General features: G+C 47.2%; 1 protein-coding gene across 2 annotated transcripts in view; it reads right to left on the bottom strand.

Moving 5' to 3' along the window:
- Positions 1–15,660, bottom strand: part of FNBP1L (formin binding protein 1 like) — a 141,970-nt gene extending 126,310 nt beyond the window's left edge. The window contains exon 1 of one of the 2 annotated variants that reach the window (XM_044302313.1): positions 15,405–15,660. In XM_044302313.1, coding sequence (XP_044158248.1) covers positions 15,405–15,428 — 24 coding nt within the window. In that variant the 5' untranslated portion in view covers positions 15,429–15,660. The remainder of the gene's footprint in view (positions 1–15,404) is intronic. The other variant, XM_044302314.1, reaches the window with a different exon arrangement.
- Positions 15,661–16,003: the final 343 nt, after the last annotated feature.

The raw sequence follows: 16,003 nt of genomic DNA, 5'->3' as shown, positions 1-16,003 counted from the left end.
CCAGCATTCAGTGCAGGCTGCATCTGCCCCGGACAAGCCATGCAAAAGTGTTTGCTTTGTTACAAGGTATTTTAAGGACATTTTCTAAAATTCCCATTGTACACATAGCAATTACCAGAAGCTGGGGATTAGCAGCATGAAGAGAACAATGGGTATCAGGCTATAATGCATTATCCCGCCTGGCAGTGAAAGGGTGTCCCTAATCTCCACCAGTCTGCCATGTCAGTTGTGCTAATCTGCTTTGTTTCATCTGCTAATTATCCTCCCGCAGTCCTGCTGTACGGAAGAACGGACACCGCTTCCCTCTTTCCTTGCAGAAAAGCTATACCTGTGGGGCAGTATATGAAAATTGGCGTGCGCGATTCAATACGTTTTGTACAAATTCATCACATTAATAGTGAACAGTAACCAGAGCATTTCATAGAGGCCACACCTCACTGGAAATTAGTATATTCAGTGCTGGTTCCAGTAAAACATTGCTCATAATAACTCATCACACTGCCAGTACCATGCGAAATACCGTACTGCTGGGAATGGGATCACTGACATCACATATATAAGCTACTTTCACACTAGCGTTAATATTTTCCGGTATTGAGATCAGTCATAGGGACTCAATACCGGAAAAAAATGCTACCGTTATGTCCCCATTCATTCTCAATGGGGACAAAATGTAACTGAACAGAAGGGAATGCTCCAAAATGCATCCCGTTCGTTCCCATACCGGAGAGCAACATGCTGCGGTTTACCTTCCGTCCTGGGATGCGGAGCAAAACGGATCCGTCATCACCTACAATGCAAGTCAATGGGGACAGATCCATTTTCTCCGCCACAATAGAAAACGGATCAGTCCTCCATTGACTTACAATGGTGTCCATGACGGATCCGTCTTGGCGATGTTAAAGATAATGCAATCGGATCCGTTCATAACCGATGCAGACGGTTGTATTATTAGTAACAGAAGCGTTTTTTCTGAACCCTGCTAGTGAGAAAGTAGCCTAGCCTATGTAATGAATGGCAGGATACACCCCATCCACTGTATTGTGGTAGTTTGCCAATATGTATACACCCGTTCATGGTTTACGTGAATTGTAGCAGTTTACCAGTAACCGTACTGTTCTTCTAGCACTGGTTACATTACTATGTATCTACACCTTACACCTTTACTATAGTCGTAACATTTTTGAAGCTACTCTGAAAAAACTTTAACATCCGCGTTGGAGGCCAAGTCAAAAATTACATGCAGGACTTTTTTCGCCACTAAAAAATGTTCTCCAGAACGGAAACTGAACAGATCCCATTAAAGTCAATGGGATCTGTTAGGTTCCGTTAGTGTCAGTTATTTGCTAAATCCAGCACTTCCGTTATTTCCACAAAAGAGTGAAAAGAACCCTGACAGACTTTCACTGCACTTTCATTGTGGTACATTATTATCAATCGCACGGCTTCAACGGCTACAAAAATCCAAGAGGTTTACGTGACGTGGGAATATACGCTTGTTTTTACAATAATATAGTCTCGACTGTTTAAAGGGGTTATCCGGGAATTGATAATGACATCCTCAGGATAGATCATCATCATCACATTGCTGGGGGTCCGTGTCCTGGCACCCCCATCCGATCAGCTGTTTTAGGCAGCCATGCGCTCACTGGTTAGGCACTGAAGACTCCCAGCAGCTTTCCAAGCCCAGCACCGTACATTGTATAGCAGCTGTGCTTGGGATTGCAGCTCAGGCTTCAATGGGGCTGATCTGCAAGTAGGCCACGTGACCGATGTACGTCACATGTCCTAGGAAGAGGCCGTGGCGCTCATGGAGGGCCCAACCTCTTCTAACAGCTAATCAGCGGGGGTCGAAGCCCTGACTATCTAATATTGATGACCTATCCTGAGGAAAAGTCATCAATATTTTTCCAGGATAACCCCTTTAAAAGGTTGTGGCTACAACAGACTTTTCAGAAGCGACTTTCAAGCAACTCAATGCGTTTCCTATGGACAGTGACTTCAAAGCTAATTTTTTGTAAACTGGTAAGTTGTGGTAGTAGTAGTAGTGTTGTTAGTGGTGGTGGTGGTAGTAGTAGTAGTGGTGTTAGTGGTGGTAGTAGTAGTAGTGGTGGTATTAGTGGTGGTGGTAGTAATAGTAAGAAGTCTAGATTTAACTTCACCATAGTATTAAAATAATTTAGCACACTGCTGCAACACAAGGTAAGGCTAGGGCTACACGGCGAGAATTGTCACATGAACATTTTTATAATTATATTCTATGGTGTCGCACTGTGACTTGCTGTGACATGACAGTCGCAAAAAATACACCCAAGATGGATTTTTCTGCGTCTGTCGTGTCACAGTTGCTGCATGTCGCAGTACGACACCATAGACCATGGATGTCAAACTCATGGGCCCTCCAGATGTTGCAAAACTACAACTCCCATCATTCCCTGATAGCTGTAGTATGCCCAGGCATGATGGGAGTTGTAGTTTTGAAACAGCTGGAGGGCCACGAGTTTGACATCCCTGCCATAGACTATCGGTATAAAAATTGCCGCTCGAAATCAATGTCGCAGTGTAGTTGTGCGCGACATGTCGCAGTGTAGTTGTGCGCGACATGTCGCAGTGTAGTTGTGCGCGACATGTCGCAGTGTAGTTGTGCGCGACATGTCGCAGTGTAGTTGTGCGCGACATGTCGCAGTGTAGTTGTGCGCGACATGTCGCAGTGTAGTTGTGCGCGACATGTCGCAGTGTAGTTGTGCGCGACATGTCGCAGTGTAGTTGTGCGCGACATGTCGCAGTGTAGTTGTGCGCGACATGTCGCAGTGTAGTTGTGCGCGACATGTCGCAGTGTAGTTGTGCGCGACATGTCGCAGTGTAGTTGTGCGCGACATGTCGCAGTGTAGTTGTGCGCGACATGTCGCAGTGTAGTTGTGCGCGACATGTCGCAGTGTAGTTGTGCGCGACATGTCGCAGTGTAGTTGTGCGCGACATGTCGCAGTGTAGTTGTGCGCGACATGTCGCAGTGTAGTTGTGCGCGACATGTCGCAGTGTAGTTGTGCGCTATATGTAGTGTGACACATGTTGTGTAGCCTAGCCTAATAGATCTTTCTCTGTATCTTTCTACTCAACCATTATTCCAGCAGGTGCCCGTTACATATAAAATACAATTACATGTTGCAGACGTATCTGGTAAATGCAGGGCGATGAACCCGGATATTCTGGTTACATTAACAGTCAATTAGAGGCCAGAAACACAAGCCTAGCAACAGCGATCCAGCCATAAATCTTACAAGAGGAAAAAGTCCAAATTATTTGAGCAGATGCGCAGGAAAAGGGGCAACTTCTGGCTAAATAGTTAAACCTGCTTTCATATTTCCATCAGATCTCCAGACGTCCTCGCAATCATCACCAGAACCAGACTGTTTCATCCCACACACTGGTCACCAGAAGGCTGCGGTGCAGAAATACTGCATGTTGTGGATTTGATGCGGTTTTGCCGTGGATCTTACCGTTGCATAAAAGAACCGCACAAACAAGCGCCACGCTGTGGCTTTTTGAAAATCCGCATAGCAGGTCAATTTCCGCAAAGCGATCATGAGATCGGACTAATTTCATACGCTTTGCTGGTACTGTATTATGCTACATTTACTTGGCTCGAGAATCCACGCAGAGAAAAAAAAAAAAAAAAACACAGACATAATCCACAACAAACACAGGCAGGGTCAATATAACAGTATAAGACAAGAGAACAGGTGTACCCGCTCATTAAATATACATAGTCTGTGCGCAACAAGGACTAACACGCGCTCAGTAAACATTTAACCCCTATACACTTCCCATGTGCAGATACAGGATGGCCGCTTCTGAACCAGTGCTTCATTTTATATTGTCTTTGTATTTCTCTGTGCTCAGGAATACTAGAATATGGCTGCTGCCGTGACCACATGTCAGTATGGTCAGCCAAAACCGTTTTGGTGGAGCAAGCTGACAATCTACTGTGTATGGGAACTCCTGGCTTTTCCTCGACAGGGGAGAGAAGGATTGGACATGCTGAACTTGAAACACCCGATCCTTTTGTATTCCCAGGAGATGAGCCGCCATCAGAGGTGTCTGGCAGCGCCTTTCTCCTCTCTCCCCATTGAAAGCACATGCATGCTCGGCTGAAGCTAGCACATACTGTATGTGATAGCTAGCTGTATGGGCGCCTTTAGTGCACCATTTCGTTCACATTTCCATTTTTCACTGACTTGTACCCATTGACCTCAGGGCCTGCTCACATATTGTGGAGAGAAACCCCATGGAAGAGCTCCGTAGTGCTTCCGTGCCTCCGTTCCGCACCACACCTTCTGGACTGCAGAGCACAAACGGCTGGGGCTCATATATTGCGGACACACTGTTTGCGGGCTGCAATATGGGCACGGCCGGGCAATGGCCATGTACATGAGGCCTAAGAGATGATGACTGAACAGAGGATGACCCTCCTGAGGATGGATAGGCCATCAATTACTGATGGGTGGGGAGGTCCAACAGCACGCACCCCTTCCAATTAGCTGTTTGGCAATGGCCCCACAGTCATGCAGCTGAAGTCAACTCCACGTATCCGCTGCCTTGCAAATGCAAATAAGCAGATAGATGACGCCAATCCAATCAGCTATTAAATAAATGGAATAGACTTGTACAAAGCTGCTGCTGCTAATGGAAATGTGAGAGTGAAGACCGTGCATAGAAATGCCCAACCTCGGCTCAAGAGAAGCGCGCCGTCTCCGAACTTGAGGCACGATTTGTGACCTTTCACTGGAAGGTTCCTTTAAATCCCATGAATTCAAATGACGAATGTAACAGAAAAGGTCATTTCCATCATCAGAACCTTTTTGGCAGGAAATCTACTGGTCGGACGGCGAAGCTGCCATTTCTAAGAACCACACAGTCTGCACTCCAGCTTCATAGCAGGGGCCGATGCCGAATGATACTGGCATATCTGAGACTCATCCAAATGCTCAGCGTGTGCCCTCGGCTTTGTAACTCACTAGTTGCCATGGCAACTATAAAAGTATAGCGAGTGTCCTTCACACGGAGAGAGGTTGAAAGTTAAGAGAGATATTATGATGAGAATATATATATATATATATATATATATATATATATATATATATATATATATATATATATATATATATATATATATATATTTGATATCATCTGTAGCGCAGTCATCAGATTTCAAGACTCGGCGGAGGGTTTCCATAGCGGATACTTGCGAGGAATTCTATCACTTGGAGACACGGACGCTGGCTTTAATCACAGAAATACAAAGAACGCACAAAGCGCTGGACTCCTGATTCACTGCAGAAATATTCAGTGATCTCAGGCTGTAATCCACGACATCCTGTGCTCGCGTACTGTAGGTGCTCGGATTACATCCAGGGGGTTCTAGGCTCCTCACCAGGTCATACAAGTCAAGCCTGTTCCTCCGGTTACTGCCAGCACTCCATACTAATAGTATGACAACCACAGGACCCGGGAAAGGCGCTAATAAACATATGTGATGTGTGAGCCCCCCGCTGAGCCCAAAGTCCATAGCTGCCGCTAGGTAAAACCTAAAAATAGACAGGAGACATTGACCAGGGCGGGTAAGTGACTGCAAGATCAGGGGGGTGCTCCACAATGGACATTTACGGCTCCTCCATTTGCTCTGTGGGGGTCCACCCAAATCTAGTCTTTACAAAACACAAATCACAAGCCACTGCATGAAATGTTGGAAAACGAGGCGACCGGCACAGTGGTGCGGGCTGTCTCCGTGCGGATTTCTGTATCCACAGCTGTTGCCGCGGATTTGATGCAGCTCTCACCCTTGCATTGAACTCCGCACAAAGAGTGGACGTGCTGCAGATTTCAGCATCCGCACAGCAGGTCAATTTCCACACAGAACGGAAAAGCGAAGTCTACAGTCAGACACGTACTGTATTACACTACAGTTTTTCGGTACGGGAAACCGCGAATAATCCACAACGTGTGCAGGTGGCCTAAGGTGGATTTCAGCCTCAATATTATGGCTGATACTCTACAGAGATGTGATGCCACAGATATTAAAGAGGACCTCTCCCCTCTCCTGACAGGTCTGCTTTAGTAACTACTTGCATTCCCCATGTAATCACAATTCTGGAGCATCTATTCTTATGACTCCATGATGTGCCATTCCTTTATTATTCCTGCTAGAAGTTATGAACCAATTACTAGCAGTTTACAATGAAGGTCCAGATGGGTGTTACCAGCTTAATAGTTTAAGTGGGGGGTCCCCAGCACAGATGATGTCAGACAGTGCAGGGACACACAACCAACTGGTAACACCCCTCTGGACCTTCATGGCAGACTGCTAGCAGAAATAATAGAGGAATGAAACAACACAATCATAAGAATAGATGTTCTATAAGTGTTACTTTAAGGGCTCATGCACACGACCGCCTCCGATCTGCATTTTGTGTGGGCCAGATGCGGACCCATTGACTTCCTTGGGGCATCAGAAGATGCAGACAGCACATCGCGTGCAGTCCGCATCCGTATGTCCGTTCCATGGCCCCGAAAAATATAGAACATGCCCTAATCTTGTCAGTTTCACAGTTCCACTGAGGGCAGGACGTTCCGTTCCGCAAAATGCAGAAGGCACATGGCTGTATCTGCGTTTTATGGATTCATAATTTGCGTACCGCAAACAGGCTACGATCATGTGCATGACTCAGCAGGATTAACCCTATGAAACCACACAGAGTCTGTCAGGGTTGATGCTACCGAGTAAAAGGACACCTTTATGTTTCTCTGAAGCGCTGTTACAGAGTACAATTTACTCTTATTTTTATGCAAATGCCATGTTTGATAGGGTTGGTCCTGCTGACAGATGCTCTTTAACAATCTAGCTTGGATTATGCAAGTAATACGTACATCCATATCTTGGGAAATGTAGGTGTATGCACAAGGCATCTATGCAGGCTGCTTTCTCCAGCGAGAAGAGTTAAAGCGGTTGTGTCACTTCAGCCGATGGCATTTATCACGTAGAGAAAGTGAATACAAGGCACTTACTAATGTATTGTGATTGTCCATATTGCCTCCTTTGCCGGCTAGATTCATTTTTCCATCACATTATACACTGCTCGTATCCAACAGCAATGGCCGTGCTTGTACATTATAGAAAAAGGCGCTCTCGGGACAGTGGGAGTTCACATAGGCCGCTGCTTTTTCGTATAGCAAGAGCGACCACTGCTGATGGATTGTAAGGTGGTCGTAACCATGGAAAATCAATTAAGATAGCAAAGGAGGCAATATGGAGAATCACAATAAGTGCTCGGTATTAAAGGGGTTGTCCGGGCTTTTAGTATTGATGACCTAACCTCAGGATAGGTCATCAATATCAGCGATTGCAGAGGGCACGTGCCGTCTCCCTTACTGTCCGCTGCAGCCATCTATGGCAAAGATGAGCAGGAAAACACAGCGTGCGCCATCTCCTTTTACAGCTGATCGGCAGTGGTGGAGGGGGAGCTCTGATATTGATGACCTATCAATAGGTTACAAATGGCATCTACCGGAGGTATGAAGGGTTTGGGGTATTTCTCACACTTTTATTTTATGCACTTCTATAGCACTACAGACATTAGCATCAACATTAGCATCCAACTGTCCCCAATCTAAGTTCCCTATCAGTATGTGTCTTTGGAATGTGGAAGGAAACCGGAGAACCCGGAGGAAACCCACGCAAACACGGGGGGGAACATACAAACTCCATGCAGATGTTGTCCTTGGTCAGATTCGAACCTAGGACCCCAGAGCTGCAAGACACCAGTGCTAACCACTGAGCCCCGTTCTGCCATGTATGAATAGGGTACAGTCACCTCAGGACAAAATGCACTTAAAGGGATTCTGTCACCTCTTTTTACCCTATAGAGATGCGGACATGCACGGCTAGCTCCTGACCGGTTAGTGCAGCCCCTTGGGCTCCTTACCAGGCTGATTTACTAAAATATATATATATATATATATATATATAGTAAATCAGCCTGGTAAGGAACCCAAGGGGCTGCACTAACCAGTCAGGAGCCCATCCCCCCCCCCCCCCCCCCCCTGTGAAGGAGCCCAGCACTGACTGTATCCAGCAATCTCCTCCTTGTTCACAAAGTGAGAGAGATAGAGAGAGAGAGAGATAGAGAGAGAGAGAGATAGATAAATAAAATCTTTTTTTACTCTCAATAAAACCACTCAGATATGGGACAGGTATATTGCGGACATGCTAGCGGCGATCTAGCCATGCATGTTCGCATCTCAATAGGGTAAAAAGAGGTAACAGAATCCCTTTAAGGATGGACGGATTCATTATTTTTGGAGAGCCCTTTTAAGAATGCATGCATAAGAGTGTAGAAAAAAATTGCTAGGGGAAGGTATGGAAAATTACAACTACATTATATCCCTTTCCCCAGGATGTGTCAACATGTGAAAAAAAACAAATAGGAAAGAGAACAGTCTTAAAGGCAGCTGTCAGCGGGCCCCTCGCCCTGCTTTTATACAGGATAATATAGGGGAGATTTATCATAAGGCCCGTTTTGCAGGAGTCAGCTTTTCAGTAATTTATGCCAAATTTTACCCAGTGTTGCACAATGTTTGATAAATTCTGTGCATCTTTCAGTCTAAAGCTACCTGCACACGTTGCGTTTTTTCCAGGCACCAGCAAAGTGCATGCGATCAGACAAACCTCATGTACACTTTGCCTTTTTTTTTTTCTCCGTAAACGCACACAAATCCGCACAGATTTTCTGTTTTGAAATCTGCACTCGGGGGCAGATATTCTAAGGGTACATGCACACGTTCAGGATTCATGTGCGGAGAATCCGCAGGCAAATCCGTGCGGTCAACCCACATCAATTGGTGCGGATTTTACTATGTGAATGAAGTAAATCCGGTCAGGAAAAATAAAATAAATTGACGTGCTGCGGATTTTAAAATCCGCATCGCAGGTTAAAATCCGCTCTGAAAAAATCTGCATTGTGTGCATTGAGAATTTCAAATTCTTATAGAATACAATGTACATGACCTACGGTGCGGATTTTCTGCACGAAATCCTGATCCCAACACTTCTGTCTGGAGAGGTTACTCCACCTCTATACTGGAGTAAGGCTACATGCACACGACTGTGCTGTTTTTTGCGGTCCGCAAACCTCGTATCCCCAAAAAAACGGAAGCCTCCCGTGTGCCTTCCGCAATTTGCGGAACGGAAGGCCATTGATCTAACTGCCTATTCTTCTCCGTTTTGCGAACAAGAATAGGACAAGTTATATTTTTTTTGCGGTGCAGCGGAACGGAGCCACGGATGCGGACAGCACACAGAGTGCTGCCTGCATCTTTTGCGGCTCCATTGAAAACGGCGGCTCAGATGCGGACCCAAACAACGGCCGTGTGCATGAGGCCTAAGACAGACAATTTTTGCAACATTTTAAAAGCCCTAAATTTGAAGTCAGAATTACACATTCCTACCGAGCCTTCAACACAAAGCCTGGCAAAAAGTCCCTACTGGATGTGGTCCTCCAGGCAGGGTGCTATATTCCTGATGGTTTCCTTCTCAAGGGTTGGCAGGCACTTCGGACCACGTGTCCCGCATTGCCATTCTGTGCAGCCCCCGTCAGGTCACAGGCGTGCTTTCTGTACTTGTGTGGCCATTTCTTGGACCCCTAGATATCAGCAAACTGGGTTCTTCTGGCTCCTGTATTGCACTTCAGAAGGGAGTAGATGAGGTGCAGAGGTGGCCAAACATGCGTGCAAATATCTAAACTAGAGTCTTATGAGGGCAGGGAAACACGTGGCTGTTTTAGCAACTCTTTTAAGCTACAATGGAATGCCAACAAGAGATAAAGGACCCCCTTTCTGGAACCTATCAGATCTTTAGGGCATCTACTTTCAATATGCCCTGAAGGTCTCAGATGATAACACCCCTTTATGTTTTATTGCAGCCTTTGGGATTCATTCAATCCGACACGGTGGCCCTTGGACATAGAACCAAAAAGGTGCGAGGCCGCGTTCACATCTCCGGCAGCAGATCCTCCAGGCTGTTCTAGCAGAGAGCAGCTTACCGGATTTTATGCTTATGCGTTCTCCATGGGGCCTGTCATCTAGTAACTTACAGCACAGCATTCTTTAATGGATCAGAAACAGGATTTTCTACGTAGGTTTAAACAGAAGCAGACCTTGGGTATCCTGAGAAGACTCCATCCAGTCCTCTGCTCACAATATGTCCTCGCTGAGATCCAAGCAACTGAAGGCTCTATAGGAACGCAGATCCCATCGGAAACCGTTTTTGACGGCTCCAGTCATACGGCCTAGGTCATTTCGGCCAATGGGCTTGGTTTTTAATAAGTCATTGACAAGATCCGCAAAGAGGATTTCCTGCTCAGATATAAAAAAAACTGCATCAATTACACCCAAAGCTCAGACTGAAGCTATGCTTTAGAACAATTAGGATTAAGTGTGATTAAGAAAAAAAATAGCCCGGACGTCAGAAGCCAAGCGCTACCGGGATCTTCTGACATAATTCTGCCCATGGTCTCATCTCCAAATGGTATTTAGTCACCATAGAGGTGACGGGGCAGGTGACGGGACTATTCTTCATGGACACAGGACTCATTTCATTCCATCACATACCGGAGAGGATGAGAATAAGGCCTCAAGGACATCCCTACATACAAAACGGCAGCCTACAGCTCCATGTGCCACCATATACACACGTGGTTTTATAAGGCCTGGTTCACAGTTGCGCTGGTAATCCGGTAGCCTGACCCGACAGAGGAGCCCGCCGTATAAAGCATTGCCGGATATGACAGTGTACTGCCGGATTCCTATCGACTATAATGGGATCTGGCATAAATGACTGTTTTCGGGACGGACACGCATCACTGCATGCAGCAGTTTTTCTCCAGCCGACATTTATGCTGTGACAGGCTAAGGCCCCTTGCAGACAAGCGCGTGCGGATTAGGCCCGGAAGCGTTGCGAATGTGTTTTGTAAAAAATGCGCGATTTTGCAAGCAAGGGCATTCAGTTTTGTCTGCGATCGCGTTCAGCTGTTATCGCGTGGATGCAATGCGATTTAATGCTTTTTGCACACGCGTGATAAAAAACCTGGTGGGATACAAACAATATCTCTTAGCAACCACTCGTGAAAAACGCAAGCAAATGCGGATGCGATTTTCATGCAGCCCCATTCACTTCTATGGGGCCAGCGTTGCGTGAAAAACGCAGAATATAGAACATGCCGTGATTTTCACGCAACGCACAAGTGATGCGTGAAAACCAGCGCTCATGTACACAGCCCCATTGAAAGGAATGGGTCCGGATTCCGCGCGGGCGCAATGCGGCCGCGCAGAATACTCGCTCATGTGAAAGGGACCTAACGGAATGGACTGCTGGAATTTAAACGCAGCTGTGAACGGGGCCTAAATGAGGGAGCCGTCACCCATGGCAGATTTTGTGGCAGAAAGTTCTGCGACTAAAAATGAATTTCATTCACCTTAATGGGGCAGAAATCCACGTGCCTGCCGCCCTATTCAAATGAACGGAACTGATTTTCATTTGCAGAATTGTCTGCCACAAGTGAAGGCGCCCCCCTAACCTGGTGATGACAAGTGTACAAGGTTAATATGGCATTTGTCCATTGCAAGACCCTAAGGCTGACTGCACATGTCGCAGATTGCTTCCAGTTTTTCTGAAAGGATTTTTATGCAAAAAAATAAAATAAAATGCAACATCATACAGTAGCTCCAAAGTGAATGAGAATTGCCAAGTCTCATGTACACGTTGCAATTTTTTTTCCCTGCAGAAACTGACCTGCGGAACGGAGCAACGGATGCGGACAGCGGCTATTGAATACGTTCACACTAACACCATTCAAAGGGTTTACATAACCGGTTCTACCATGGATACCTCCTACCTGCATAAGGTACATGGCAACGAGGTCCCACCATCACCTGTGAAGTGAATGACCTACCTGTAGAAGACATATCTAAGGGAGGCCCCTTTCTTTAATTCAGCAACCTAGGCTGCAGAAGGGGCAGACCTCCCTTAGAAGTGAACACAAGGAGGGCAGTAGAGGTACTGGGAATTAGGACAATCCAAGCAGTGAGGAGTGCCACAAAAACAAAGGGAACTCCAGCACCAGTTCCATAAAAACTGTGAATTTTATATGGCAAAAATCATTTAAAACGTTGCATAGAAAACTATAGATGCCGACACATTTCGGACGTGGCGTGGCGATTAGTAGTGGTCATGGCAATAATTGGTATCAAAACAATTTCAGGAGAACAGAAGTCAATGTAATAGCGATCAGAAAACTGATTATTTGACGTCACTGCTACATTCAATGGTCCAAGGACTGCCCAGTATGGCCAATGCCGACGTTATCCTGCATAACGGAAAACCATTCATGTCGGAAGAGAAACCACTGCACTGTCTGTGTGTATTATACGCCGTTATATCCGCCATACGATATCAGAAGTGACCAGAGCGTCTATCTACCAAAGATCTGTATGAATCACTGGATAAACCGAAGACTCACTTCCTCCTCTGCACTTTCACGCTGTGTGCGGTCTGAGCGCCGTGGTAGGCTATACATCTCCGGTGTGCTGAGACCACAAGACGTGAGGTAGCGGTCACCTGTCCCAGCAGTTTTTACATGTCATGAGCTGCACCAAGAGTATGAGCCGGGGTCCCCCACCTCGTCCAGCCGTGTGGTCACGGTGCCAACGTTTATCCCGGGCCTGTGATGGCTAACCTCCGGCACTCCAGCTGTGGTGAAACTACCAGTCCCAGCAGGCATCCATTCATTTCTGTGGAGTTCTGGCAACAGCAAAGAAAGTGTACATCTTGGGAGTTGTAGTTTTTCCACAGCTGGGCCCAAGCGCTTGTATGTTTCTCTTAGCAAATCTGCAGCACTGACAGCAGCAAGGTGGAGGCGTATTTAGAAGTTCTCTTCCATGCCCCGTGGACACATGGTGCATGTCACTTATGCCGCAGATTCCACCGTTTGCAATGCAAAGGTTTTTTGTTTGTTTTGCAAAATATGCCATGTGCCGCCGTAACCCAAATTTTGCCTCAGCTGGATTAAAGGGGTGGTCTGGTTTCAGGAAGAAACTGGACAACACACCATCTTATTACATACCTGACAGGACGCGGTTCTCCATTGACGTGACCCCTGCAGCCGATCAACGATCCTCAGCTATGCACTAAAGTGATTGGCTGGAGTGGTGACGCGTCTGGTAAACAGGGTCCGGCTGGAAGAACCGTGGTGACAGTGTGGGATCTGTCAGGTAACACTACATTTACATGATAGTGAAAAAAAACAGACGTTAAAAAACGAATAAACTGTTTTCATGGCCGTTTTGCATCCATTTTTTAGGGCCGATATTGTTATTCAATGTTCCTTGAAAAACTGCGCAACTCGGAAGAAGTGATAGTGAAACTTTAGTTGGGCGTTTTATGCCGATATGCGATTTTATCTTCTACGTCTATGAGTACAATAAAAAGCGCTGGGGTCATTTATCAAACTGGTGTAAAGTAGAAGTGGCCTTGTTGCCCATAGCAACCAATCAGATTCCACCTTTCATTTCTCACAGCTCCTTTGGAAACTGAAAGGTGGAATCTGATTGGTTGCTGTGGGCAACAAGGCCACTTCTACTTTACACCAGTTTGATAAATCCCCCCCACGTGAGCTTTTAATTACTCTTGTGGGACTTCACTATTTTGGTTGCTGTTCCATTTTTCCCGATACAGGTGTGGTGCGACATATCCAAAAGAAGAAGTTTATATTCTCTTTAAAGGGGTTTTCCGAGATTCTGATACTGATGACCTATCCTCAGGACATGAGGGGGGGTCTGACACCCGGCACCCCTGCTGATCAGCTTTTTGAGTAGGCTGCAGTGATCTGGTGAGCACCGCAGGCTCCTCATAACGTACCAAGCGCAGCGCCGCCCATTGGAAAGTGGCGATGATTGGTATTGCAGCTCCAAGTCATTCCCTTGAATGGGACCGCGCTGCGCCTAGGCTACGTAACCCATGAACATGATGTCACCGGCCTAGGAAGAGGCCGCGGCGCTCTGTGGCCTCCTTTATAAAGGTCATCAATACCAGAATCTTGGAAAACCCCTTTAATACCCAGAACCTCCCCCCTCTATGGTTCTACTAACCCCAACCTAGAACACGCTGAAATACAGCGAACCTAGAATGTACTGTACAATAGATAGAATACAGGCTGCTGTTTATGGCGGCCTGTACCCTGACCAAACAGCAAGGAAATGACTGATTTCCTCTACTACGAGACCAACCTGCAATTCTGAAAATAGCAATAAATTAGGGAATGGCTTTAATACAATTCCCTAGAATCCAACAAAGGCGCTCGTCCGTCCCACCGTTACAACATCGCGTAGATCGTCTGCCGTCCGTAAAAGAGTAAACCGCATTGTCTGCACCTCTATAGTACGTCAAATGGAAGCGATGGACCCCGGACGGGATCCTCAGCAGACATTTCCCAGTGACAGGCCCCCGAGAATGCCTTGCACTTGGCACACAGAGGCCCCGGACGGGGGTGACAATACAGCGCGGCTCCTTTTTAACTACAGCGCCCATCTTCACTGGAGGGACCCGCTCCAGAAGAGAGCGTACGTGAGCGCACAATACAATGCCGCTGCCATTAACGCGGCTGGTGACCAGGTACGTTATAAAGCGATTACACGCAGCCTCGTCTCGTGCGTATTCACACTATGCATTGTTTACACACCTAAGGCAAAAATCACTGAATGGGGAGAGAAAGAGCGGGGTCGCCGCTGCCCTACGGATATCATAGTAATGCACCCCGGGATCCAGGACGTGATCAGGGTGAAGAAAACATCAGTAAATGATCATTTATCATCATTTTCCCCCAATTTATGGCCAGTGCCTGTCTGAGGGACAGGAGACACAGCAGGAATATGGGTTGTCTATGGTCAAAGCACTGCGCCCATCACAGACAAGAAAGACCCCAAAATCTGTGAGGAGGAGACTGAAGCCAGGAAGAGCAGATGAAAGGAAGGGTGTGATCGTCTGCTGCCAGGCACCCAGACAAAAGCCGTCCTTCACCTGGCTGTGTGCACACACCCCAGCACAATGCATGGAGCACAGCACGGGGCTCTGCTATACAATGGCCACCACGGGCAGAACCAAAACTAAGCCAGGTCTCATCAGCATGCATGTGAGGGAACCCGCTGGGAGAAACGCAGCAAGTCTCTGCGCTACCGCGTCTGCCCATAGACTAGTGGACGGAGCAGCAGAGGGGAGCGGCGGCCGCACCACCTGGCACTGCCGCCCTCCTCCGGACCTCCAAATCACCTTCACAGCCCTCCCAGCCGCGCGCACTTACCCACAGCTCCGTGCCCCAGCTCATGGCTCCAGCTGCTGGGTGTCGGGGAGGAGAGCACTGCTGTGTCCGGCTGTTAGTGCGCAGGGGGAGGACGGGCGGCTCGGAGTCCCGGTGCTAGCTCCTTCCTTGCGTGTTGTGTGAAGATTGGGAAGGAGGAGGGGGGAGCCCTGAGAGGGAGGAGACGAGAGGCGGGAATGGCCGGGAGGAGGAGAAGGCAGGGATGGGCAGGAAGGGATGGCATGGGAGACGAGGTGGACGGACCGGTAGGTGACAGCAGGCTGCTTGGTGGCTGAGGTGTGACGTGAAGCTCCTGGGTCCTAAAGCAAAGTCAGGGGCCTAGTTTACTTGTGGGGACCGCCAAGTAGTACATCCCATATATCCCCCCCCCTTAGTAATGGGAACTGCCAGGTTGTTCATAAGGAACGAACAATAAAGTTATGAGGGGCAGATATAAGAAAACTGAAAGCAAAACTGGCCTTGTTGCCCATAGCAACCAGTCAAAACGCAGCATTTTTTTACTTCAAGAGCTCCATGAGAACTAAAAGCTGAACTTTGGTTGCTCCAGGAGCAAAAGATTTGCAAAATGGCGGGTGCATACC

Source organism: Bufo gargarizans, chromosome 7 (genome assembly GCF_014858855.1).
Source record: "Bufo gargarizans isolate SCDJY-AF-19 chromosome 7, ASM1485885v1, whole genome shotgun sequence".
NCBI classification, from domain to species: Eukaryota; Metazoa; Chordata; class Amphibia; order Anura; family Bufonidae; genus Bufo; species Bufo gargarizans.
This window is presented reverse-complemented; position numbering and strand designations above follow the sequence as displayed.